The sequence below is a fragment of the Vitis riparia genome, chromosome 17 (assembly GCF_004353265.1).
Source record: "Vitis riparia cultivar Riparia Gloire de Montpellier isolate 1030 chromosome 17, EGFV_Vit.rip_1.0, whole genome shotgun sequence".
NCBI classification, from domain to species: domain Eukaryota; kingdom Viridiplantae; phylum Streptophyta; class Magnoliopsida; order Vitales; family Vitaceae; genus Vitis; species Vitis riparia.
The window spans coordinates 6,887,341-6,915,111 of NC_048447.1; the positions used below are offsets into that span (position 1 = coordinate 6,887,341).

Sequence of the window (27,771 nt, forward strand, 5' to 3'; positions counted from 1 at the left end):
TTGGGTTACATACATGGGAATCACAAAACCAAAGAAAATCACACAAAACCTCACATAGGTAGAATAAAACCAAAGAAATAACAGAAACTTTAACAAAAGGCATGGGCATGGGCAAAATCAACTGGAGTAATATACATGTATGTATGCTTGATTCATTCGTCCTTCCTTCCACATTCATAGATACATGTCCCATTAAACATTTACTCATAATTTACAGAAGTGTAGTCCGACTATTAACTTGGTAATTTTACAACTGATTCTCCAACATTACAAGGAAGCCCTCCAAATAACCTATCGGATTTGGATGATGCGTGGCTGGGGCTGTAGTCTTGGCATTTCATTTTCTTCATCTGATGCTAAGTTACGAGCATCCTGGTGCATAGTTAATTGGAAACAAATCACTACATGAGAACAGTAAATGCATGTTATATTTAACAATAACTCAGTAGGAAAGCTATGCAGCAGAGTGTTCTCTTGGAGATGTTAAAACAGAATCTTCTAAGGTTCCAAAAAAAGATAAAGGGGCAATGCTTATTAGACATTTGAGGATTTAAGGATTTGGGAAAAGCCATTTTCCAACTGGCCAATCATTGCTGTTTATGAAAGAGTTTGGAAGGATTGGCTAACCACACACTCTCTTGTGGAAAGTTGAAGGGTGGTCTTTGGCAATTTTTGTGATCTCTCTTTGACATCTCTTGGGTACTCCATTCATGATGGTTTTGTGAGCAAAAATGAAAGGAAGATTTAGAAAACAGTCCCTTTTGCTTGTTTTGAATATTTTGGCAAGAAATGAACAGAATATTTAAAGCTAAGGTGGCTCAAGGACTCGCTCACCAGTATATTCAAACTTGGCCCTGCATCCTTATTTGTTAGATTTTATTTGATTGGTTGTGTTAGTGGGAGAGTGCGAGATTTAGTGCATGTCCGAGGTGGGCACTGTATCCTTATTTTTGTAGTATTGGTATCCTTTCTATACATCCCAAAGAAAAGAAAAGAAAAAAGTAATCCTCTCCCTAGTCTCCCTTGTGCAGACATTCCTGGGGAAGAAGTGCGAAAATTTAAACTTTACTGACCTGTTGGTGTCGCCGACGTTGAAAGGCGGTACATGCTTTAACCATGATATAGACAGGCAACAGAATCCCAATGGCTCTCAACATCAACAACTGCAAGATAAAGCAAATCAATATGTTCCTTCAACTTTTATTATATTAGGACACCATCATTCTCTTTCTAGAAACAAAAAACTACACAAACCACCCTCACCGTAAACAGTGTAAACGAGTATTCACCAGCCCCACTAATTATGATTGGCAAGGTATGCCGCAAAACCAGGAGGATCATGAACTGCAAATACACACAGAAGAGACAAAATGCCGGTCAAAACTTCACAATCTCTAACAAACTTTCATTTAAGAGGCATCTGCGATACAACACTGGATGATAGAAGGTTTTAAACTGCATTATGAACCGAGAAAAACACTTCCTTGGTTTTCCACAATCTCTCTTAAGTTCTGTGACAGATAAATCTGAGTACTTGGGGCAAATTACAGGTCCTAGGTTTAGATGGACAGTCCATCCCCTTCCATGAAGATACCATTATTGTACTTCCATCACTTGATGAGTGCCAACAAGGGAAAAAAATCCCCTCATGTACTATAGAAACACCCATACCTAGTGGCAATATCCTACACAGCCAATCTAATCTTGAGTGTTAAAATTTAGCAGCTGAGAAGGCCCCATTATTTAGCCACTCCAGCAACTTAAAGTGGAAGACATGTGGCAAAATGTGGCCTTCTTTTATCTAAATTAGACACACCCACTCACCCACCCAAAGAGAGAGAATTTACAATTATAGCAACTATCCGGCAGCATATCACACTTCTTGAATTGGGAGCTGGATACTCATCAATGTCAGTATCCAGAAAATTCCGGTCACTAGCAACCATTGCTATAAAGCGAGGGTGATTTGCATCTCTCCTGGAAACCTCCCAATTTCCCCTGAAATAATCCCCAGATAGTTTAACTATTGATATTTTTATATAAATTTCAGTCATAAATGTAAACATCTCATAGGAAGAAGCTTGTCCGGTGAGAGTTAAAAAAATACCTGAAATTCATTGGAATACCGCCATAATGAAACAGAGGGGGTGGTGCTGTATAATTTGGCCTGAATTGCTGCAACCTCACAAATATTCAACATAAATAGAAGTACTATCTCCTGATTTGGCAGGAAAAAAAAATACAACAGGAGGAAGAAACAAAAAGATAGGCTTGGGGCCATCAATCAAAACTTGGAGCATATAATTAAAGCCAAAACCATTACAAATAAGGAGTTAAAAATAGACTAGAGATGAGAAGCACGCATTAGAAATCAACGTCAGACCTGGTGGCAGATCTCACATGTGGTGTTCCCCTTTTCATTACACCAACGTTGAACACATCCACGGTGAGCATACTGCACCAATCAAGAAATTAATACATGATACCAATTTCATTGGAACCATCAAAATGCCAGTGAATAAGGAGCAGGAAAAAGAATATATATGCATATACAGATAAAAGAGCAATTAAACTTTTTCTCCAATAGGTAATTGAGCTTAATAAGATTATAAAACCAAGTGAAGTTACACATGGCATGTCATCGTTAATGCCTTAATGAGTGTTGTGCACAAGAAAATTTCTCGATATCAAGGTAAGACTATCTAGAACTGAAACCCTTATTTTTCACACTTCTATTACTAGACATGTTAATCTGAAGCATGATGCCTAGTCTGCTTGATAGTAAAGTTAGTTGCTCAAAACTCAAACTTCGAAAGGTTGTATGATTGCCATTAGAAAAACTAAGGCTTTTAAGGACCACCAATATTTGAATGGTTTTAATTGACATATTTCCAAGAGCCGAACTATAAGAACTCACATAAGTTGTGGAAACATGTCATGCTCTCACCATACATACTTCTCCTCTCAGACATCCAAAGCCCCCCCACACTCTGTTTTATGGATTTCACACACTTGACAGATATAGATGCTTTCAAATTTTGGAATTTTGGAAGCAACATCTATGCAAGCTCAGTTCACCAGCCTTTTTTCTTTTAACTTTTCAATGCTCTACTTCAACCCATAGTAAGATCGAAAGGAATCAATTTCACAAATCTTCTTCAACATTGCTTTAAGAAGGGAACTCCAAAACATAAAGAATGAATTGGTTCTCCAGGTAGATGTAGCTTCCAAATGCATCCCATGACAGATATCAGTTATACAAGTAACTAAGAAATGATACTGGCCTCAAGTAGTGGAGACTTAAGGTTTGCTCAGTTGAGTTCTACATGCAATTAAGAAATGTGAATAATGTTGAATACAAGTCATAACACTTTGAACATCTTATATGGTAGATTCTTATTTGGAGAAGGTCAGCCATACAACATGATTAGGCATCCAAGTTTGAGAGGAGAGTGAGCAGAGCGACAGGTTAGGGAGGGGTGATGAGTGGCAGTGGTCCCTCTTTAAAAAACCTCACATGCAAGAGGATATCATATTGAGAGAGAATATTGAGAATATGAGAGCAATTTTTCAATTATATCTTCCTTTGTTGTAGAAATGGAACTTTTTTTGTGAGGCTCCTAAAGGTAACATCCCTATTAATTGCCACTCTGATGCATAAACTTTTAGTGGTAATACATGTCAATAGATCCCTTCCCCTTCTCTTTCCTTCCAAATTGAACTCACATTCCTACCAAGACAAGTGTTTTGACTCTAACCACCAAATAACCATGGTCAAACAACCGTTCCACCGTTAATGTTCACCAAATCCGAACTTTTGAGCCTAACTCTTAACTTAGCTACACTTATTATCGTTACGTTGTTCCATGAAGAAAGAAACCTTTGATAGGTTATAAACACTTCCCCTTGTTGGAGTATGCCATTAACCCTCCTAGCATATGCCATAGGTGGGCATCCACATTTCGGCTTTGAGCATGTACCTGGAGGTAGGCATCTATGCTATAATATCACAGTTGTTTTATAGGAGGAAGTGAGGGGAGATGGAAACAAGAGAGAGTAAGGATGCAGCCAAGCAGCAGATTCATTAAGAAGTTGAAGACATAAGGTGCCACGTCAATGGTGAAATGTCTTGGCTACATGGCATTAAGTCCTAGACCACATGGTCATACATGATTAGCACATGTGGGCACCTATATTCTGTAAGGATCTTAAATGCTCGAGCATCTACTAAAGTAAGCATTCATACCTAAATGCTATACATCACAACACGGGAAAAAGTATAGAGAGATTGAGTGAAGGAATTAGAATCTATCCTTTATGGTCCGACTGCAGCATGTAGAATGGATTCCCCCACACATCATCAAGGGGCTAAACCCATTCTTGATTCCATTGGCTTGGTGGCCATCTTGTTGGCCGGTTGAGACGAAGTCACTATCACTTTATTTCGTCCCTGCTCAAGACATATAGGTGTCTTGATTATCATCCTTTGTTCATTCTCAAGGTGAAAAGGTGCTATCATCATATGGGACAAGAAGATTTTTGCTAATGGTTTTCACCTCCTAATGAGGGTGAACACATGTTGCTAACGGTTTTCATCGCCTAATGAGGGTGAACCCATGTGTAGCACTAATGGTTTTCACAGCCTAAAGAGGGAGAACTTGTGTGTCAGTGACTCACTAGTTGATTCTTCACCATAAATAGGTGGTTAGCTTAAGGCTAATGCAAGAGAGTCAGGTGTATCTTCTTCTTTTTGTTCTTCTGCTCTCCTTTTCCTTCCATAGCTTGAGCACTAACATGACCATCAAAGGGGGATCCACCAAAGCATCCAAATCTGGCATTTCCCTGTGTGTTGAGAAAAAGTGTTATTGGAAAATTTTGCTCCAATGAGCACAACAGACGATATGGAGAAGGCCATGAAGTCCATTCACCTAAGGGTAGAAAACACTCGGCGGCACACTAGCCAAGAACCATCCATGACATTAAGCCCTAAGAAAAAAAGATAGTAAGGAGTTGTCCACATGTTGTATTCATCCAAAGGTAGAGGAAGTGCCATACTAGTGGAGAACTGTCCATGAAGAAGTCATAAAGTACCAACATGCTAGTAGAGAACCATCTAGGACATGGCATGAATTCTCAGGACATGTGACACTCTATAATTGAGAAAAGGGGAAAAGTGGACAAGGTATGCCACAAAATCCATGCCTAAATGATTCCGTTTATTACTTGTACTCACCCATGCTTTGACTTTCCCACACTAAATCCATTCTTTGATTTTCATTGCTAGAGTCCATAAATTTCCGAATGGAGTCGATTCCAAACGATCCCACTAGTTAGATATCCAAATCCAAATCCCAATTTGTCATATTATGCTCCTAATGCTTTTCTTTTAGCAGATATGCATTAATAAGGAGAAATAATCATGGGTCTAGCTAGTCAAATTGGGTATTCATCAATGGCATAGTCATTTACCCCCTTTTCAGATAGGAGCAAGGGTTAAAGAGAAATCGGAGTGGTACAATGAATATGAGAAGGGCAGTTGAAATGATATGCCATTGAAAAAGCTTAAAAGTAAGCTTGAGGTGCATTGATATCCTATCACAGCCCTGGGCGTGCGGAATTTGAGGGACTAGTTCCTATGGAGATTCCCCTTGGTCAAATTCCACGCCTTATGACAAGGCATGGCATAAAGTGAAGATTGAGGGGAGTAGAGCAAAATTCCCTTCTAGGGTGTCTTTTGAAGGTGTAACCTAGGCAACGAAAAAGGAGCCCAATACTTCAACTAGAGACTCCACATGACCTACTCATGTCAATACCTATTTGATCCTTTCTCCAACCATAAGAGGAGAAAAATAACAATACCATATACAAATGCTCAATTTAACTAGCTAGATAGATAAATATTAACCTTATAAATGCAAATATGTAAAAATAAAAGCATTCAGGATACGACAAATTGGGATTTGGATATCATAATATGACAAATTGGGATTTGGACATCTAACACACGGGATACTTGGAATTGACTCGATCCCGGAATGTCAGGAATAAATGATAAAAAAACAAAGAATGGACTTTAGCGAGGGAAATCAAAGAATGGATTTTATTGCAGAAAAACCAATATATGGATGCAAATACAAGTAAGAAAAGGAAGAATTTGTCATATTGGAAAAACCAAAAACATGGATGCGAATTCAAGGAAGAATTTATCGTCATACTAGAAATAAAAGAAATAATTCATGATAGATAAATATTAACCCTTATAAATGCAAATATGCAAAAATAAAAGCATTCATGATACGACAAATTGGGATTTGGATATCATAACACACGGGATACTTGGAATTGACTCGATCCCAAAATGTCAGAAATAAATGATAAAAAAACAAAGAAAGGACTTTAGCAAGGGAAATCAAAGAATGGATTTTAGTGCGGAAAAACCAATACATGGATGCGAATACAAGTAAGAAAAGGAAGAATTTGTTGTCATATTGGAAAAACCAAAAACATGGATGCGAATACAAGGAAGAATTTATCGTCATACTAGAAATAAAAGAAATAATTCCATAATATGCTAACATTTTGATACATGCAATATTAGTGACTGTTTCGAGCCCTTGAATTGTACAACATTCAATAGAAGACACCAGGTCTAGTGTGAGATGATCTTAACATAACTTGATAAATTTATCTAACTATATGAAATATTAAAGAACTTCAATGTTAGATTAAGTAGATCCAAAATACATAAGCATATAGACACGCACACAAATCAAAGAATTTTTGACTTACAACAAGCTACATTGAAATTACTAATAGAGTAATTACCATATTAGATAGACAAATATAAAGCAAGCAAAAACAAAGAAAATACGACTTCTAATAACCTCCACTGAAATCACCAAATGTACAAAACATTAAATTGTGACTAACCTTCAAACTACCAGCGCAAGAGCACGGTACTTCCATGTTGGAGTCTTCATCCTCATCATGGCAAATCCTACACTGTACTAATATCCTTTGAGATGGTCCAATATCCACATCCATCCTATGGGCAGAAAAATTAGTCATCATATCCTCACTCCCACAGGGTGTGGTATGCTGCCACTGGTTTTTGCTCTCGATAGCAGCTTCGAGAGTGGACTCGGTGAGCAACCGATCCACCAGCAACACAAAATGATCCCCCATCCTTTCAAATTACACAAGAAACAATATCCAAAAAAAATAAAAACACAAAATAACATAAGCCAACCCTTTGTTTATTCTCTTCTTCTTCACCAAAAGACCGGAAAACCAAATCCCAATCAAGTCTTAGCCTGCATTTGAATATAAACAATTCAGGTTAAAAAAATAAATAAAAAATAAAAAAATTTAAAAATTAAAAAAAATTTAAAATTTAAAATTAATCAAAATAATAATAATAATAATAATAAATAAATAAATAAATAAATAAACCTAACAGGTAAAGAACAGGAGAAATAGAACATGCCTCTTTTACTGCCAATGTAGCGGTGAAGAATCTGCAACAAAATGAAACCCCGATCATTAAATGAAACCCAAATGCTTTGATGGCTAAAAGATTACAAGGGAAGAACAGAAAATGAAAATTTCAGGTCTTGTATATTTCATAATTATCTGGATGAGTGAGAAAACAAAAGCCTCCACAGAAACGAAACAATTATTGCCATTTGAAATGGTTGAGGTGAACTAATGTTTTGTAGATTATTTTTATTAAAAAACACACGCACAGAGAGTTCTTTTCTTTTTTGTTTCCTCCATTTTCTCAACAACCAAACAAAGGGGAAAAAAAAAGAAAAAAAGAATCATCAAACCGAAAGGGACCATCGAAACAAAAGAGAATGAGAAAGATACTGAGAAAAAGAACAGGAACGGTGTGAAACTAGAGATACCTTTACGCACAATCAAAAGCCATGAGAGAAATGCCTTAGAATACACAAAACCCAGAAACCAAAAGTGAAAGATTTTGAAAAAACAGCAGCTGAAAATACGTTTTTTTAAAAAAGAAATAAAAAAGATAAAAGCCAAACCCAGATCACAAATACATCTCTAAGGATAAATAAAAAAAAAAAAAAAAACCATGAAAACAAGAGGAAAATATGAAAGGAGAAAAACCCAGGAAGAAGAAGAACACAGAGCTCTATGAGGTCAGAGAGAGAGAGAAAGAAAGAGAAGAAAAGAAACGCAGACGAAAAGAGCAGGTAACCTTGAGGAATCAATACCCTTTTTTTCACAGATACAACCAAGAGGATTAAATGAGAGAGATTCTAGAGGGGGAGAGTGCTTACAAGAATGGGATTGGATTTTCTGCAAGACAAGAAAAGCTTGCCTTTTTCTCCCTCCCCCCTTGTTCTCTTCTGTAACAAAGCAAGAGATGGAGTGCCCCTCTTCACACCCAAAACTCCATCACACTCATCTCCACCTCCACCACCACAATCACCATCCTCGTCATCGATCAAACAAACCAACCCAATACACACATACATAAATACACAAACATCTCCTTCTCCCTCCCCCTCCTCCTCCCTCCTCCTCCCCCTTCAGCTCTTGGTCTCTCTCTCTCTCGACACTTTCTCTCACTTGTTGTGGCCAAAGTGGAGAAGAGAGAAAGGTGGAGAGACTCTAACGGCAAAACCCACGACCGCCACGATCCCATTCCCCCTCTTTCTCTCTCTCTCTCTCTCTCTCCCCCCCCCCTACTAGAACTCCAATTTCTCGTCACCCCTCCAGATAAATTCAATTTCACGTGAATTTATCATGTGGTAGAGGTGAGTTTGGGTGGGGTGGGGGTGTACTGGAGTTAGAGTGGGTCCTCGATCAGAAGGGGTTCGGGCTGTGGGCCCATCCTTACGTTAGGTAGATTCCCACTGAATCAAGTGAGTGGTGGTTGTTGATCCTAGTGTCTCTGTGGGTTATTTTTGTTTAGGTTTCCATTTTGGAGGTTCTCTTTCTCCATTACTCTTGCCATGGGGATCCCACTATTTAATTCCTCTTTTGAGAAGCTGAAATGAACAAGAAGTAATAATGAACAAATAATAATAATAATAATAATTATGTAGAGATTTTAGTGCCATAATGATCAAGATTTCTTATAATTAATTCTTGTTATGAGGAGGTGAAGATTTAATGCATCTACTTCCAATATTTAAGTTGTGCACAAATTTAGAGTAAAAAAAAAAACTTAAAAAGGGTTTTTTTCCAAAAATTTCAAGTTTTATTTCTTTATATTTTGAAAATAATTTTTAAAACCCTTCTTTGTTTTTTGTAGAACAAAAATCTTTTTAAAAATCTAAAATATTTTTAATCTATTTTTAAATATATTTTTTATATCTAATATTTTATTTTTAATAATTCTATATATAATTATTTCTTAAAACAATCTTCAAAATAAGTGAAAATAATTAAAAGACATTTTTTGAAAATATTCTATTTTTTTGTTCTTAATAATAAAAAACCAAAAATAATTTTTAGCTATCAAACATGTTTTTCTTTGATTTTTGTCTTAAAAAACACAAAACTATTCTAAAAAAAGGTCCCAAACAGACTCTAAGATTTTTCAATATATATCATTATAACTTTGTTATTAATATAAAAATTATTATTACTACAATTCAATACATGTAATTATGAGAATGGAAAAATCAAGGGAAAAAACATGTTTTCATCCGCTCATATGAAAAAAAATAATAAAATAGAAAATTAAGTTTATAAAAATATATGAAATGCTAATTATTGAAAATGTATTTACTTTGACCATTCGAGTAGTATCTTTAACTATTTTAGGTATTACCTTTAAAATGATGAATACATAAAACTTAAATTATTTATAAAAGGTTTTTATCTTATAACATATTTTTTCCAAAAATCTATTAAGAAAATTGTCATCTAAATAAAACACTTTATAATTTGAAATGATTATTTGATTTGTCCTCTTTGTTTTTGTAAATATAAAATATTGCATGTACTAATTTGTTTTTCCTTTTCAAGAATAAAATAAAAGTATTTCTTCAACCCAATAATTATTTTCCATTTTCAATTAAAAGATTTGGGCAGGTCTAGCATAGGAAAAAAATTTTATTTCCAATTTAGGTAAGCTACTAATTGAAAAATATATGGCATGTAATGAAAATGATGAAAAATCATATGGGGCATAGAAATAAATCTTTGAGAAAATTTAACTAAGGAACCCTATTGAGAAATTGAGGGAGAGTGGGGTCACTTGGTACTGCATGACTGAATGTATGTCAGAAGGCCAAGTACTCTAAACTTATCCACCTTACACGAGTTTTGGGCCAAAATGCCCTTTTATATATAAAATATATATATATATATATATATATATATAACATTTAACCAGTTGATGAAACTGATCCTTTTGATAGGAGCCATATCATAAAAATGTATATATATTTTTTTATAATTTTAATTAAAACATTAATTGGTAATTAAGACTTTATTTTTAAATTGAAATTACAATTGTCAACTGATGCTTTAGTTTTTAAACTAAGGTCGTAGTTACCAACTGTGACTTTATTTTTTAATTGAAGTCTCAATTGACGATAAAGACTTTATTTTTGAACTAAAACCTCAATTGACAATTGAGGTTTCAATTATTTTTTTTTAAAATTTAAAATTTAATTAAAAACAACTAAATTACAATTTATTATTTAAATTAAAAATATATACTTTAATGATAAATTATTCTATTTAAACTTAAAAATCTAGTATTACTTCGATAAACATAAATTAATAAATAAAAGATATTATAAATGAATATTTATTTATTAATAAATTAATAATCTTAAAATAATAAATTTATACAACATATAAATAAGATATAAAATTGTATAATTTATTAATTTAAGATATTTAATTTGTTGTTTTTTTAGATATTAATTTATTTGTATTATGACAAACTTATCTTTATTGAAATAATAGTATACTCTTAAATTGCCATATATAGATTTTTTGACAAAATTAGTTAATGAAATTAATTAGAAAAAGTCTACTACAAAATGTAACTTTTAATAGTTTCATCAAAGTCACAAAAGATACTCACTAGACATTTATATAGTGGGGGAAAAAAAAGATATATAATCTCACATGCCTCCATAAGGAGAGAACTTATGTGTAATCGGTACTCTCTTCCTTTTTGGTCACTCCTCTCCAACTATAGCAAGTACTACATGTGACATATGAAGAACATCTGTTTGTGATGGAGTTGGGGTTGGAAATAGAGGTGGTGATGGATGTAGTAATTTAGGTTGACGTAGGTCACACCTACCCCTTGAAATGGTTAGGGGTAAATCTAGCTGAGTAGATGTGTCAGTCTGTAAAAGTATATGGACAAATATATATAGCTTTGGTGATGGTAGAACTTATGTCCTAAACTTAGGTCCCAGTAGACTAGCTAAGGAAGCATCTAGGTGCAATGAAAGGGGATCGACATATGGGGTAGCAAACATTGAAAGTGGGTCTAAAAAGGTAGGTGGTTGTACTAATAATGAGTTTGAATAGGTAGGGGGCTGCACTGATGGTGGGCTTGAAGAGATAAGGGGTTGTAATGGAGATAGGTCTAAAGAGATTGGAGGTTTGTATTGATAGTGGGTCTAAAGAGGTAGAGGGTCATGTTGATGGTAGGTTTGAAGAGGTAGGAGGTTATACTGATGGTGAGTTTGAAAAGGTAGGAGACCGCATTGATGGTAGATCTAAATAGGTAGAAGGTTGTACTGATAGTATGTTTGAAAAGATGAGTGATTGTACTAATCGTAGGGATAGAAAGACAAAGAGTTGTAATGATGCTGATATTGACAAGGTGATGGACTGACGACTAATTTATTATTAAAGTATATATTTATAATTTCAATAATAAATTATAATTTAATAGATTTTAATTAAATTTCTGAAGCCTCAATTGAGAATTCAGACTTTAGTTTAAAAATGAAGTCTTAGTTGTCAATTGAGTCTTTAGTTCAAAAATAAAGTCTCAATTGCCAATTGAGACTTCAGTTCAAAAAAGAAGTATCTATTGACAATTGCAACTTTAGTTAAAAAATAAAGCATCAGTTGCCAATTGAGGCTTTAACTAAAATTATGAATATATATATATATATATATATATATATATATATATATATATATATATATATATATATATATATATATATGATATGACTCCTACATGACACTAAAGAGGCCAATTTGAAAATAAGTTTCATAAATTGGTGAGATGTTTTATTTTTATATATAATGTATAAATGGGTCACTTTGACCCAAAACTCACCCAACACTCTAATGGTACTTTGACACAGTAATTTGACCAAAAAAAGTTGTTTCCTCTATATACAAGATTTGGTCTTTATTTGAAAATTTAAATGAGTGATAAACACTACTATGGTAGTGATTTAGGTTTAAAAAAATGTTTTAAAACAATTATTGGGCGTTTGATAAAATTTATGAAACACTTTTTAAAATTTGAAAAATCATTTATAATATTGAAAAATTATTTATAATATTTTCTCGAGAAACATTTAGAGTTGGTTTGATTGTGATTTTAGGAAACATTTTTAATATTTCTAATGCATAGTCAAATAAACTTTTAATAAGGAATTATTCTAAAAACACTGTCACTAAAAACACTTCAAAGTAGAAACATTCTTTATAAAGCTTGTTTGAGAAGTACGTTTAAAAATAATTTTCTAGTTTTTAAAACAAAAAACATATTTAAGAAATTTTTTCACCAAAAATTATTTTATTGCACTAGTACTTGCTTGCAATCTATCAGATTCTAACTCAACCAAAATAGATAAAATTAATAATGATTAAGTGCATATTAAAATCATACAAGGTTGAGGTTGAAATAAATGTCTTCAAGATGATGATAAGATTGTTAAATTAATTATGCTATAAGATATAGTAGAGGGTAACCCATTGGAAGAGGCAATGGATGTATCAAAGGACTAACATCATACAAAAATGCACATAAAAATTTATACAAATGAGACGTAATTTTTTTTTTTTTACTAAAAGTCACTAAACACACTCTTTTATCAAATCAAAAGTCAATTTCAAGGGTTTATAAAAGGGGAAGTTTGGATAGAGGAGTGTCATTTTCCATCATCATGTAGTGAGATTTACAAGGAGATAGATGATCACATTCATAAACCCTAGACCAAAAAACAAAAAAGAGAGAAAGGGAAGATGTGTTAACATCAAGAAGCAGAGGGGGTTTTGGAGGATGAGTGACAATCTTACTAGTCATTAATTGAGGGGATGGGGACCAATAATGTATGCATGGGTGACTTTTTGACCCCCACTTTTGGACATTTTCAAATATGTGATTTGTTTGTATCCTTTCAAATAGTTTTCTAAGTCTCAACTCCTCCATCACTTGGATTATAAGATTATTTTTTTTTTTTTCATTTTTCCTTCTCTCTCTCTCTATTTATCTCTTATTCTTTGAAAATTTTGAATTTTAAATTATATTGATGGGACTATGAGTTGTGTCAGTTCAATCGGGTTGGTGGCTAATCTATATAAAATCTAGTTCAATTTCTAACAAGATGTTCTTACTTTAAATCATACACAATCATATTCTTTTTAAGTTAAGATTAGATTTTGATGGGTAGTGTTGATGAGATTGTATAAGTGAGAATTGAGTTGGGCAGGGGTATTGGTTTTTTAAAACTTTTCTTTATATATTTATATTAAAATGTAAATAGTAAATGGCACCATATTTCAAAATGATAACAGGAAGATAGATATAAAATTATATATTTAAAAAAAATTAGTAAATGATATGATTATAACTAAACAATTTTAAAAAATAAAATAATAAAATTACTATAATAATAATATAAATTATTAATATTATAAAAATTTTAAATTAGATTTGTCTCTAGGTTATTATTTTTTTTAGTGTCCGTTTGTGCTTAACTGGTAACTCTTACTCGAATGATATTGACTCAGATTTTTTTTTAAAAGTCTTCTCATTTCATCTTTGTAAGACGAATTTGGGATAGATATAAATAGATTTGTCACTAGTTTGATTTTTTTTTTTTTTAAATTCAAGATAAGTTTAGATTAACTTTATCCTATCCTGTCCTATGATTAAATAAAATATTAAATAAAGAATCATTTTAGTTGATATTTTTTTTTATTTTTCAATTTTTTAACATATATAAAATATGACTTTTTATAAATATAAATTATAAGTATTTAAAATATTTATTTATTTATAAATTAAATTTTTAATAGAATTTAAAATTTTAAAAAATTGAAAATTTAAAGGATGATAGATATTAATAATTTTGGGTTATTCATATTTACCATTAAAACAAGGTTAATAGGAAAAATATTATTTCTTTTCTCTTCCTTTTTTTTTTTATCCCTTTTGTAACCCCAAATAAAGAAAATAACTATTTTTATTTTAAGTTTTTTTTTTATATTAAATATGATGAATGAATTGAAATCACATTCTTTTCATTTTAAATTTTATTTTACTAAATTACTTTCTTAGAATATTTGATTCCAAATATGATATGACATCTTCAAATATTCCTTTTTTTTTTAACCTTCATAAGCTATACCGAATAAGATTATAATAATAATAATAATTTAATCTCTCTATTATAGATATTGTCTGATATCAGCTAAAGGAGGAAGTTGGTCATACAATATATTTTCTTATTTATATAGATGAAAGATATTGTATGTAGGTGCTGTTGGAACCATATGATTGGGTATTGATAATATTTTTGTTAAAACAATACTTTATTGCATTTTTTCAATATAATAATAAACTTATTTACAATAAAGTAATCATATTTGTATTATGACTAATTCATATTAGATCACAAGTCCTACTTAACATAAGAAATCTAAGTAAATAACAATTCCTAAGTTTTATCAAATTCTTAAAATTTTTCTAATTTGACTTTAAGTGAGATTATAGTTTTAATAACCTCCCTTAGGTTGAGCTGTAAAATTAATTACAATAAGTATCATCTTCAATTTCTCGAACACATCTGTTTTTAATGATTTTTTAAAAATATTTATAACTTGATCTTCTGATATATGAAACTCAAGTTTGATTTTTTTTTTTCATAAGTTCCTTAATATAATGAAATTTAATACTTACATGTTTGTTTCTACCATGAAACAACAATTTTTTTGTCAATGAAATAACAAACCTATTATTACACAAAATCTTTGTAGGACTTTTGTTTATACTTCATTTTATGAGCATTCTACGAAACCAAATTACTTGACACGTTGTGAAAGTAACTATCATGTATTTAGCTTTTACAGTTGATAATGCTACAACTTATTGCTTTTTTGATGACCATGAAAATGCTCTTATATAATGCAAGATTAAAAAAAAAAAAACTTACATAATAATACTCTTTTAGTCTCAACGTCACCTCCCCAATCACTATCTGTATAGCCCATTAATCTAAATAGCTTGAGTAGGAGTAGAAAATTTTATGATCACGAGTACCACTTACATACCTCAAAATTTTCTTTCTTGTTTGCAAGTGTGATTGATATGGTTTTTTTTTTTTTCCCATAAATTAGCCAATAATTCCCACTCCATAAAGAATATATGGTTTAGTAGAAGTCAAATAACATAAACTTTCTACTACACCCTTGAAATATATGGGATTTAATTATCTGGTGCTTTTCTTTTTCATTTCTAGTCTTTCCATAATAGGGGTACAAATTATTGATGATGATGATTTCATCTTGCATAGCTTTACTATATCTATGATATACTTCTTTTTTGAGATAAAGATACCATCATTCATTTGTTGGACTTCAATTCTAAGAAAATATGACATTAATCCCAATTCTATTATCTCACAGTGTTGTGTCATTACCTCCTTGAAATCTTCAAACATCGGTTGATAATTTATTATAAAAATTAAATCATCCACATAGAAGCATATAACAATTACATCACCATTAAAATTTAACTTGATGTAAAGTGTTCACTCAAAAGAACATTTTTGAAACCCATATCGTAATAAAGAAGCATCAATCTATATGTATCAAGCACGTGGTGCTTGCTTTAAACCATACAATGCCTTTTTGAGTTTATAAACTTGTTTCTTTTGCCCTTCCTTAATATATCCTAGTGGTTGTTCAACAAAAACCTCTTCTAAGTACAATATTAAGAAAAGTTGACTTCACATCCATTTGATGACTTTTCACATTTCCTCAACTATTTGTACAATTGTCATGCAAATGGTATCTAGTCTAGTAATTGATGCAAAAACTTCAAACTAATCAATGCATGCCTTTTGTTTATAGCCTTTTGCAACCAAAAAATTGATCAACTTTACCATTAGGTTTATAGTTTTTCTTATAAATCCATTTAACACCTATAGGCTTCTTTCTAATTGGTAGAACAATTAACTTCCATGTATTGTACTTCTCTATTAATTGAATTTGTTCATTTATTACTCGAATCCACTTTTTATCACTTATTGTTTCTTCATATGAAATCATATTGCAATATGCAAATAGACAAAAGTTAACTAAACCTTTATCAGTTTTTTTAACATCTATCATCGTTTTATAATCCTTTAGATGTGTAGGTATAATATGATAATGTTTTGGGTGACCTTGTGATTTAGACTCCTACCATGTGTCTGTTCACATAGGCTTCTAATAGGAGAAGGTGTGCTTAAAATCGAAATATTTGTTATAGAATTCTCCTAATTCTCATTGTCTTCCATAAAGTCCTTTTTAATGAAAACTCCTCTTTTCTCACTTTATTTTTGAGTCTATGTCCAACTCTCATTCTCTAGGAAGTAAATATCCCTACTCACACTCAACTTCCCTGTTTCTAGATTATGTAGTTTGTAACCTTTAGTTACATCACTATAATAGATGAAAACACATTAGTCACTTTTATCATCAAACTTTTTCCTATCCTCTTTTGGTATATGGGAATATGCAATAAATAAAAAATTCACAAAAAAAAAACTTTTGACTTATGAGCACTTTAGGCTTCTTCGGGTGCTCTTCTAAAGATTGCTTTAGTAAGAAACCTATTCAACAAGAACATTACACATGTAATAGCTTCTACCCAAAATAATTTTAGAAGTGATTTGGCCTTCAACATGTTTCTTGCCATTTGTACAATGGTTCTATTGTTCCTTTAAGTTATATCATTTTTTTGAGGTATATAGTTAGCTATCAACTATTATCGAATATCCTGACTCTTGCAATAATTATAAAATTCATTAGAGGTGAACTCTCCTTCTCTATCAAGTCTCAATATCTTAATATTGCAACCACTGTTTTTCAATAAGAATTTTGAATTCTTTAAATTTGTTAAAAGTTTCAGAATTTTATTTTAATAAATAAATCCAAGTTTTTCTTGTAAAATCATCTATAAAGGTTACAATATATTTGTTATGACCAAGAGATATTAATTCATCGGGATCAAATATATCTATATGCACCAACTTCAAAGGTTGTTTAACTCTTGTAGATCTTTCAATTGGAAAAGAATTCCTATGTTGTTTCCCAAGGAGACATCTTTCTCATGCATGATCTGGAACATCAATCATTGGTAATCTTGTTACCATTTTTTTTGTACCAACAATAATAGTTCATAAAAAATAAGATGACCAAAATGTATATGCTAAAGCTAATTGCTATATTTCCGCTATTTTCATCAAACTAAATAAAGTTTTTTCTTGAAGAAATATAGAAAACATCATTTTCTTTGTCAATTGTACTTTTGCAATCATCTTCTTATTTTTATCACTAAGGGTGCAAACTCTATTAGAGATGTTAATGGTATTTTATTTTTTGTTTTGTTAACTATCTTATGGTCAACAAATTATAAAAAAAATGTGGAACAAAAAATACATTTGCTATAATAACAATGGTACCATCTTTAGAATGTATCTTAATATTACCTTTGCATATGATTGGAACTTTGGATTTGTTTCCAAACGCTAATTCATTTAATTATAAAAACAATTCTTTCTTACCACACATGTGATTTTTGCATCATGTATCAAGGTACCAAACATTTTTGTGATCTATCTATTCTGCCTCAACAGTGTTTTTTTTTTAAGTTTAAGAGTATTACCCTTTCCTTTAGAATAATTTTTATCACCATCTCCATCTATATTGTTGAAGCTATTGTTTCTTTTCTTCTACCTCTACCATGACTACAACCTTTGCTACCTTGTTAGCCACCACGACCTCTTGTAGATATTCTACTCTACAATATTTGCTTCAAATTGTTACAGTTGATTTTCTTATTCATTTTCTATTTATGTGAATATAATGAACTCATCGACCCTTCAACTATTGAAGTAAGGATATATTTTCTTTCTTTAATCGTTGCAACAACATAGTCAAATTTTGTACTTAAAAATCACATAATTTTCTCTACTGTTCGTTGATCATCAAGCTTCTCACCATTAACTTGCATTTGGTTTACAATGGTTTGTACATGATCAAAATAATCTAAGATTGATTTCGAGTCATTCATGTAATAAGGCTCGAATTCACCTTTTATTGTCTACAATTTCATTCGTTTGACATGATCATCACTTTTATATAATTTTTATAGAGTGACCTATGCCTTTTTTTTGTTTTTATTTCTGAGATTTTCTCAAATATGGATTCATCTACTACTTGGAGTATTGCATAGAGTGTTTTTTGATCTTTCTTTTAAGAATCTTTCAATAAATTTGTCAGTGAACTTTTTTGTTTCTTTGATAGTTGTTGGGATAAAGCTTTGGAAAGCATGGTATGATGTAATGGATAGTTGATTTATTAATAAATTTATTTATTTATGTTTCCAGTTTCCTTTATTATCCTATATGAATTAATTGGTTATCTTAGCACTCATCTTCATATTACTCACATTGTACATGACTTGGGTACATTAGGAATTGCATAAAGGATATAAGCCATAGGCTTCTTGCAAGATGATAAGTAGTTCATCGTCAAATAATGGATTTAAGAAATCCAGTAGAGATTGTGGTGAACTACCTCCTAATTAAAGGGATAATCTATCTTAGTTGTCGAGATGAGTTTCTCATTGTGTATGGTTACAAATTATATAAGACTTACGGTGAATCATAATATACGACTACTAGTTGTTATGGTTCACCAAACTACTATATTGCATAGACTCTTAACTTTGAGAGGATATTGAGCATTTGCTGAAGTCAATAAGAAGCTTTGACCTATGGATAAAATCCTAATATGGTCATATATCAACACAGATTTGGTCATTGCTGATGAAAGTTGGTGACAATAAGTATTCTCAATGAAAGTACCATGATATCTCATGAGATTGAGATAACGTGTTCCTTTAAGTGGTCTAAAGGACATGTGATTAAGAAGATTATGATCATAGCAATTCTTTTAGTGATATTTGACATATTCTCTTTGAAGTTAGAGTATGTCAATTGATCATATAATAAGTGGATTTGTAACTCAATGATTCGAGAGATAATATTGATAGGATAACACTATCTTATTAGATTATGAACATCAATTCATGGAGAGTCTACAAGCAATGGTTAGTAACTTATAGACTTGAACTTTGTTTTGTTGTAATTCTGTAGGATACCGAAGTGTAGTTGATTCTTTTTAGTAGAGTGTTGAATCAATTTTAGAATAGGATTATGGGAGAGACAATATTTTCCTATGGTCCTAGTAGTCCCCACTTGAGCTTCTAATTAATGGTGACATGTCTTATTTATGGGATTTGAGTTTTTGGTTCATAAGTGTGCATTAAGTGTTTTAGTAAAAGCACAAAGTTGTAGTAGATCATATGAATTGTCCGTTTGGACTAGGTTAATTAATTTATTAAAGCCTAATATGACTAATTAATTAATGGAGTCTAATAGGGCTATTACTTAATTAAGACCTAGGTGGGTTGGATTAGGTGAGCTAAGTCCAATTTTGGTTTAAGTCACTTAAACCCACATGGAGCCGTATATAAACCCCCCTTAAGGGTTGGGATTTAGATGTTCTATCTTCTAGAGGGTTTTTCCAAAGAGAAATCCTAGCCACCCTTAAAGAGGAAGAAAATCTCACATTTCTCTTACATGCCTAGATTCGTGTGTGGAGAGATTGGGTGGAAGAACATTGAGTAGATGAGTTCTATAGCTTCTATGACAACTTCAATGAATTGTATTTGATTTGGAAACATCCGGATCACAGGTATGTTCACTATATTTTTAGATTACCATATTTTCCATTATGTTAGATCTAGAGAGTATAGGGATAGATTACATGCACCTTTTTCAATCTAGAGCTAGAGAATAAAGCAATTTAGGATTCCCAACAATAGTGCCTTGAATTCTTTTGAATTGGTCACTTCATTGGAACCATTATTTATTATATTTGATAAATCTTAAGGTCTAAACAAGATAAGCATATGGTTCTTACCTATAAATTTGGAGAGTTGAAGATGAATTGAGTTATTATTTATAACCATACTTTCACCGATAAAATTGTGACTTTCTTGCAATTATATACATTTCTTGTTGTTCTAGCTTTGATATTACATTTCACATTCCTTAATTTTCTACCTTTGATATCATATGTTGGAACACACAAGATTGGATGCTGATAATATTTTTCTAAAATAATATTTTATTGTATTCAATTATATTTTTTTTAATATAATAATAAACCTATTTATAATAAACTAATTATACTTGTGGTATAACTCTAATTTATATTAGACCTAAAGTCTTAATTAACATAAAAAAAACCTAAGTAAATAATAATTTCTAATTTTTCTCAAATTCCCAAAATGGATTATAATTTCAACAGGTGTAAGGTTGGCAAAATAAATTAAATGTGGAAAATTGAGGAATTTGCATTATGAAGACATTGAAATGAATAAAGGGACATAGAGGGTAGTAGGATTTGAGTTTTGAGAAAGGGATAGGGTTGATGGAGTGTGTGTGGAAGGAGAGTGAGATTGACGAATCTAAGAGACAGTGATAGGGCATGCATGGGAGTGGATCCTTCTTGATTTTGTTGTCGGGCGAGGAAGACCCAATAGCATGCTTCCGGGGGTGCACCCACCTTCTCTACATAGCTGCCCACCAATTCCTTAGGAACTCCTGTCCCAACAACTCGGTCTTATCTTTAATTGGAGTTTACCATTGTAAAGACCAAAGAACACACAGGAAAGAACCTCCCTTCAATGACGAGAAAATGACCACGCCACATAAAATCAGAGGACATCCTTGGAACATCCTCTCCTTTACTCACAATTATGGCGACAATTTTTTAGATGTCACGTCTCATTGACCCACCATATTGAAACATAATCTATGTTCGTATGATAGTTGATCTGTTTTTATTTGTCTTCATCTCTATTTTTATTTAAAGCCGTGATTAATTCATGTTCTTCATTTGAGATTTCGGTTTTGGATTTTTATTTGATTTTTTATTTATTTTGGTTTTCAAATAAGGCCTCAAGAGAGGTTTTTAATATGAAAATAAAGTTTTTTGACAATTATTTTTTAAACAATTTTTTGTTCTTTAGAAAAAAAAATAGAAAAATATGGTTGATAATCAGAAAATAAAAATATATATTTTAATTGTTTTCATTGGTTTTTTAAGTTTTGTTTTAAAAAATAGTTATATAACATGTTGAATGATTTGAAAAAAAACCAATATACAAATTATTTTTTAAAATAATAAAAATAAATTAAAAACATTTCAAAGTTTTCAAACAAAACCTAAGTTTCTTGTATATTTTTTTTTATATATACTTTTTATGGTTTTAGATTGGTGGAAAACCTATGAACATAGAAATTTTATTTTTTAAAAAAGGAGAAACAAAAAATATTTACTTTTTACGGAATTTGGGAAATAATTATTAGAAATTATTTTATGAGACATTGGTAAGTATTTGAATATAAATAAATAACAAAGATATTTTTGTAGTGTTTTTGTAACATATTATATTATAAAAGTGAATTAAATTTGGAAAATGTATATTATCAACCACAATATTTTTATAATATAAAAGTCGGAATATAGTTTTGTTGTAACTTTTATTATTATTATTATTATTATTTTTTAAAAAATATTTAGTGAGAATGTTTTTTTAGAAGTATTTTTAAAAGAATCACATATCAAATGTTTTTGTAACAAACATTATAAGTGATGTTTCAACACTATAAATAATTTTTCAAAATTTTAAAAATGTTTCAATTATTCTTTAAAAACATTTTAAGGCTAAAAGTATTTTTTTAAAAAAAAAAAACAATACAAAAATTTCAAGTGATTTTTCTAAAAGTGTTTTTAGAATAATCACCTATAAAGTGTTTATTTTAAAAACACTATAAATAATTTTTCAATTTTAAAAGTGATTTTTCAAAAATTTAAAAGTTTTTTTTTTATAAAATTTGTGATTTTTTTAATCATTGTCAAATATTTTTCTTTAAAATGCTTCTAGGAGAAGCATTCTCTCTAAAAATGTTTTTTTAGAAAATCACCTATTAGTAATTGATTATTTTTAATTAAATTAATATAATTATACATAATTATTTTTTAAAATTATCTAATAAACAAGCTTATATTATTATTTGTCATGTCGATGAGTATGACTTAATTAAATAAGATTTGTTTGACACAATTTTTTCCAAAAATTTAAAAAAATTAGAAAAACAAACTATTAATCTCATTTAAATAGAATTCCTTTAACATCATATTTCTTAAACTTTTAAAAAACTAAAATAATAATCTTAACTTTCATAATTAGAAAATAACTAAATGTTAAATTTAAAAAAAACAAATCATTTTCATTTGATAAATAGGCATTGGATCTCCAATTCGGTAAGCAAACGACACCTTCCATATTATTCTTTAATTTCATAAATGAAAGTTTAGGTGTACAAATTTTATGATGTGACATGTACTTTTTCTTTTAAAATGAAAATAATAGTTTAGATTATAAAAAAATTATATCTAAATCCCATATAGTTTGTAAATATTAATATTTGCACTATGCAAAATAAAACATTCTCTCAAAGATGGGTGAATTTTTTATTCACCCTTTAAAAAAAAAAAGGAAAACCGTTGGAAGAGTGACTAAGGGCCTGTTTGTTTAGTGTTTTCAAGAACTGTTTTCTGTTCTTGAAAACAAAAAATACCAAAAACTCGTTTGGTTGAGAGAGTAGTTTTTGTTTTTGTTGTTCCCCGTGTTCTCAAAATGGCACTGTTTAGAGAACAACAAAATGTTGTTTTCCCCGTTTTTTTACTGTTTACAGAACAAAATTAAACAAAAAAAAAAAAACAATCTGTTCTCCGTGTTTTTTTTTTTCTTCTCGTTCTCATCTCTTCTCCAGCACAGTCGCGTCGCCTCTTTCTTGATTTTTCCCCTTTCTCAGTTTTGATTCAGGGTTCGTGAAATTTAAATCCAATGACACAATAGCAAAGAGATCCCTAAAACAGATCCAGAAAACACAGGGAGCAAAAGAAAAGTAATTTTTTTTTGTTTTCCTTGGGGTTTTGCATGGATTTTCTCGGAAATCAAACGAGGATGAATTTTCCCAGAAATTGAACGGGCATGGATTTTCTTGGGAATCAAACGGAGGCATGGATTTTCTTGGGAATCAAACGGGGTTGCAGAAAAATAAAAATAAATAACAAGATTAGATTAGTACCTGGGAGGATTGAGAGTGGCAGAGGAAAATAGGGCCTTTTTAGGGTTTCTCTCGTCTGGAGGGCAACTTCAGAAAAGGGCTTCTTGATGCCCGAGTGAAAAAAGGCCATTTCATTATTTTGAGAGAAGAGATAAAAAAAAATTTAACAAATCACGATAACAAGTTTATCTCAACTTAAGAATATGCTATAATTTTTCATAAAGTTAAAGATTAAATAAAAAAATATTAATAAAAATGATTTTATTATGTTTGATTTATTTTAAAAAAATATAAAATTATTTTTATTTTAAAATTAATAAGATAAATAATTTTTTTAATTTAAATGAACTATATATCTAAAAAATATTTATAAATTTATAATATAAAATTACTTGAAAAAAATATTTTATTAATTAGAAAAGAAAAAAAAACATCTTTCAAACGTGTTTTTTGTTTTATTTGTTCTAAATTTTTTTTTTATTAACTCAACCAAATATGTTTTTTTGTTTTTGAGAACAAAAACTGTTTTTTAAAATTCAGTTCCCAAACACAATTTTTTTTAAAAAAACACCAAAAACTGTTCTTAAAAACTATTCTCAAAAACTGTTTTCCAGAACAGTTTTCAAAACCAGCAACCAAACAGGCCCTAATATTTTGGATTTTTTTTTTCAGTCTATAGTCTACCATTCACTTCATGGAATTATCCTGAAAAAAAAAATAAAAAAAAAAATAAAAACAGAAGAAAAAAAAAATAAAAGGGAAGAAGATAAATATTAGAAGTTGTTGTGGAAACATGGTTTATTTATGTATTTCTAGATATTTTACGCAATTGTTTTTAAAAATAATAAAAGAATTAATCTTCTATTATAAAAAGAAGTCTATTATTTGACTTTATTTTTTGCAAAAAGAAGACAAACAAATGCTTTTCAAAATTATTTTCCTTTTGAGAGAATAGAAAGTTATTTTACCCTAATTTTAATTTAGACTACAATTGTAACGTGAAAATGGATAAATATAATTATTATAAAATAAAATATATTGAAGTACAATCATAAAATATATGAAAATTATTATCTTATAATTTTTATCAAATAATTAAAATCAATATAAATATAAAAGAAAATTCACTATTAGTTAGTGTTCACGTGTCTTGCACTTCAATCAGACCTAGTACTTGTTAAAAAAAATGAATATTTTAAGTAATTCTTTAAATTTTTTAAAATATATATTTTTATAATTTTATTAAATACATAATTTTTATAGAAATAAAAATGTTTTCAAGGATCATAATCCACTTCCAACCCTTCAAAAATCAATTTTAAAATAGATGTAAATGACTGGTTTAATATATTTGAAAACTTCATTTTAGTTTATACAAGACGCGCAAGAAACACGAAAATAATTTTTGAACAACAACAATAATAAAAATGATAACATAATATAAGATTAATAAAGTAATTTTATTATATTACAAACAAAATAATTCTTTATTTAACCAGTTAGGAGCAAACCGATCATTGAACCGAAAAAGTTACCAGTTCACGGTTTACTGGTCGGAACGATGATGTTATAAGTATATAATTTATATTTTATTAAAATTAAGAATAATTTTAAGAAATTTATATATATAGCATTTCATTTTTTTTGTATTTAATATGTCTATTAATTGATAAACATAAATATAAATGTATTAATATATCAAATTTTATTAAATAGAATATGTATAATATTTACATATGAGAAGAAAATTATAACATTTAATTTTATCTACATATCTATGCATTTTATTATTTTAAAAATATTATATTAATTAATTTATATTATTTTCATATTTATTAATAATTATTATAAAAATTGCAAAGAGCATTAATATAAAATATTGTTACTTATATTTTATAAAGGGATTACGTAGCATGATGGTTGTCTCCTCCTTATCTAAACCTTAGATATGGGTTTCAAATCCTCACAATGCAAGCATTTATTTTTCTTTATAATCAACGGAAACTCACAAGTTTAATGAGCTCCATAAATAACCTCTCATTGAAGGAAGAGTAAAGCTGCCCAATGGGCCGCCTGACGAGTGGGCTGTTGGTGGGAGGGGTTCCAAATGCTGCAAGGCCTTCCTAGTGGGTGGAAGATTAGGAAGATTTTGGGCCAAATGCGGCCAAGGCCCAGTGGCATTTTGATTGACCCACATGTTGATCGGTTCATAAAAAACCGGATGATTTGTCCGGTTCGGGCTCAAAAGCTGAACCGGACCAAATCAAGGTTCGATTGACTCCGGTTTTTAAATAATTGGTTAGGAGTTCTTTGCCAAATTTGGATTTGTCACTAGCTTCAAGTGTAATCATAATAGTAATTAGATACATAATTTTAGTCATTGGTGGTTAAAGTTAATTATTTATTTAATTACTATATTAGAATTATTTGGGGTAAGTTGATCTTTATTTCTGTTTATATATATATAATAAATAAATATTTTTGGCCTTGTGAAAATTATGTAAAAATACATAAACAAAAATGAAACCTTTTGATCTATGCTTACATGATTTCTACAAATTGGCTAAAATGATTTTTATTTTTTATTTTTATAAAATAAACATAATAAACAAATGTTACTGATTTTGCAAAAAAATATATAAAACACATATCAAAGAATGTTAATAATTTTAAAAAGGAAATTCTTAAATAATAACATGGGAAAAGTGTAGCACTTTGGCCCATTCAGATTTGAATATTGTAGGAAACCAAGAAATTTAAGAATACCGATATTATCAATTGATTTAGGGAAAAGTATGTTTTAAACTGCCTATTCCAAAGTAAATAGATATTGAGAAGACAAGTTTTGGAAATCCAAGATACTTGTGTTAATGTGGAAAAGTAAATGTTTTTAGAATCGGACCGATCATTAAATCAGAAAAGTTACTGATTCACGATTCATTGGTTAGACTGGCGGTCGAACAGTGGTAGAACTGGTGACGTCATAAATATATAATTTGTAAATTATTAAAATTTAAAATAATTATAAAAGTAATAATTTATATATTATTTAAAAATTAAAATTTTATTTGAAAATCATTAAAATTAGTTTCAAATTAGAAATTTAAATTAAAATCATAATTATAATTATAATTTAAAATTTAAAATTTTAAAATTCATTTTTAAACAAAAACCTTATTTTAAAATAAGGAAATTATTTAAAATTGCAATGTTTTCATTAATTTAAATTAAAATCATAAGTTTTAAACATCATGAAATAAAAATAATAATAAATATACAAGAAAATAAATAACAATGAGATGAGAGGAGAGGAGCGGGCAAAAAAAGGTTCCAACGGGGTTTTGGGGGGTGAGATTTCCACTTCCAATGCCGAGTGGGAGGGCTTTCGGAGAGTAAAAAAGGGAAGAGCTTTTTTGCTATTCTAGCTCAAGGGGTTCTAGCGGGGGCGGCTGGGGTGGGGTTCTGGTGGGCAAGAAGAGTTTTTCCAGCACATGTGGGTAGGGGGTGGTGGTGTTCCAACGGGGTCATGGGGGTGGCTTTGCGAGGGGAGGGGGGGAGGGGGGAGGAGGGAGGTCATGTTGGAGGGGAACGACGGTAGTGGAAAAAAAAAAAAGTTGAACCGTCTGGTTCATTTGGTTCTCCAGTCAGACCAATGGTTTAACCAGTCCAATTTTGATCCGTCCACTTTTCGACCCAATTGACCGGACTAGATCAAAACCGTGACCAGCCGACAGTCGAACCAATCGGTTCGATTTTTAAAACCATGAGAAAAGTATTAGATATTGGTGCATTATGTGCTAAGTGGGTTTTTTATGCTCACTATACCCTTACTCATTCTCTACATTGGCATCCATGTTTGAAAAAACAGAAAGGGTAAAAAAAAAAAAACCTAATTGGATTTTAAAAATTTCTAATATTTTTTTTAAATATATTAACTTGATATTTTTGCATTGTACATGATTTGAGTGTATTAAGAATTGCACAAAAGATTCAAGATGCGAGTTCCTTGTAAATAGATAATTTGTTTATAGTTAGTTCGTGGATTTGAGTAATCTATTTGAGATTGTAGTATATTGTCTCTCAATTGAAGGAATGATTAATT

At 30.3% G+C, this 27,771-nt stretch overlaps 1 protein-coding gene across 3 annotated transcripts; it reads right to left on the bottom strand.

Moving 5' to 3' along the window:
* Positions 1 to 104: 104 nt before the first annotated feature.
* On the bottom strand, positions 105 to 8,686 carry LOC117904413. Of its 3 annotated transcripts, none has more exons than XM_034817002.1 (10): positions 8,304 to 8,686; positions 7,487 to 7,517; positions 7,250 to 7,313; positions 6,931 to 7,045; positions 2,384 to 2,455; positions 2,108 to 2,175; positions 1,848 to 1,998; positions 1,264 to 1,344; positions 1,074 to 1,163; positions 105 to 372 (listed from the first exon to the last, which is right to left on the bottom strand). In XM_034817002.1, exons 4-10 carry the CDS (start codon positions 7,042 to 7,044, stop codon positions 292 to 294), a joined length of 657 nt encoding a protein of 218 aa, XP_034672893.1. In that variant the 5' UTR covers position 7,045; positions 7,250 to 7,313; positions 7,487 to 7,517; positions 8,304 to 8,686; the 3' UTR covers positions 105 to 291. The 3 variants fall into 3 exon arrangements, with proteins under 3 accessions (XP_034672893.1, XP_034672894.1, XP_034672892.1); XM_034817003.1 differs by having other exon boundaries at positions 7,487 to 7,569; XM_034817001.1 differs by lacking the exons at positions 7,487 to 7,517; positions 8,304 to 8,686 and having other exon boundaries at positions 6,931 to 7,309.
* Between the last annotated feature and the right edge of the window lie 19,085 nt (positions 8,687 to 27,771).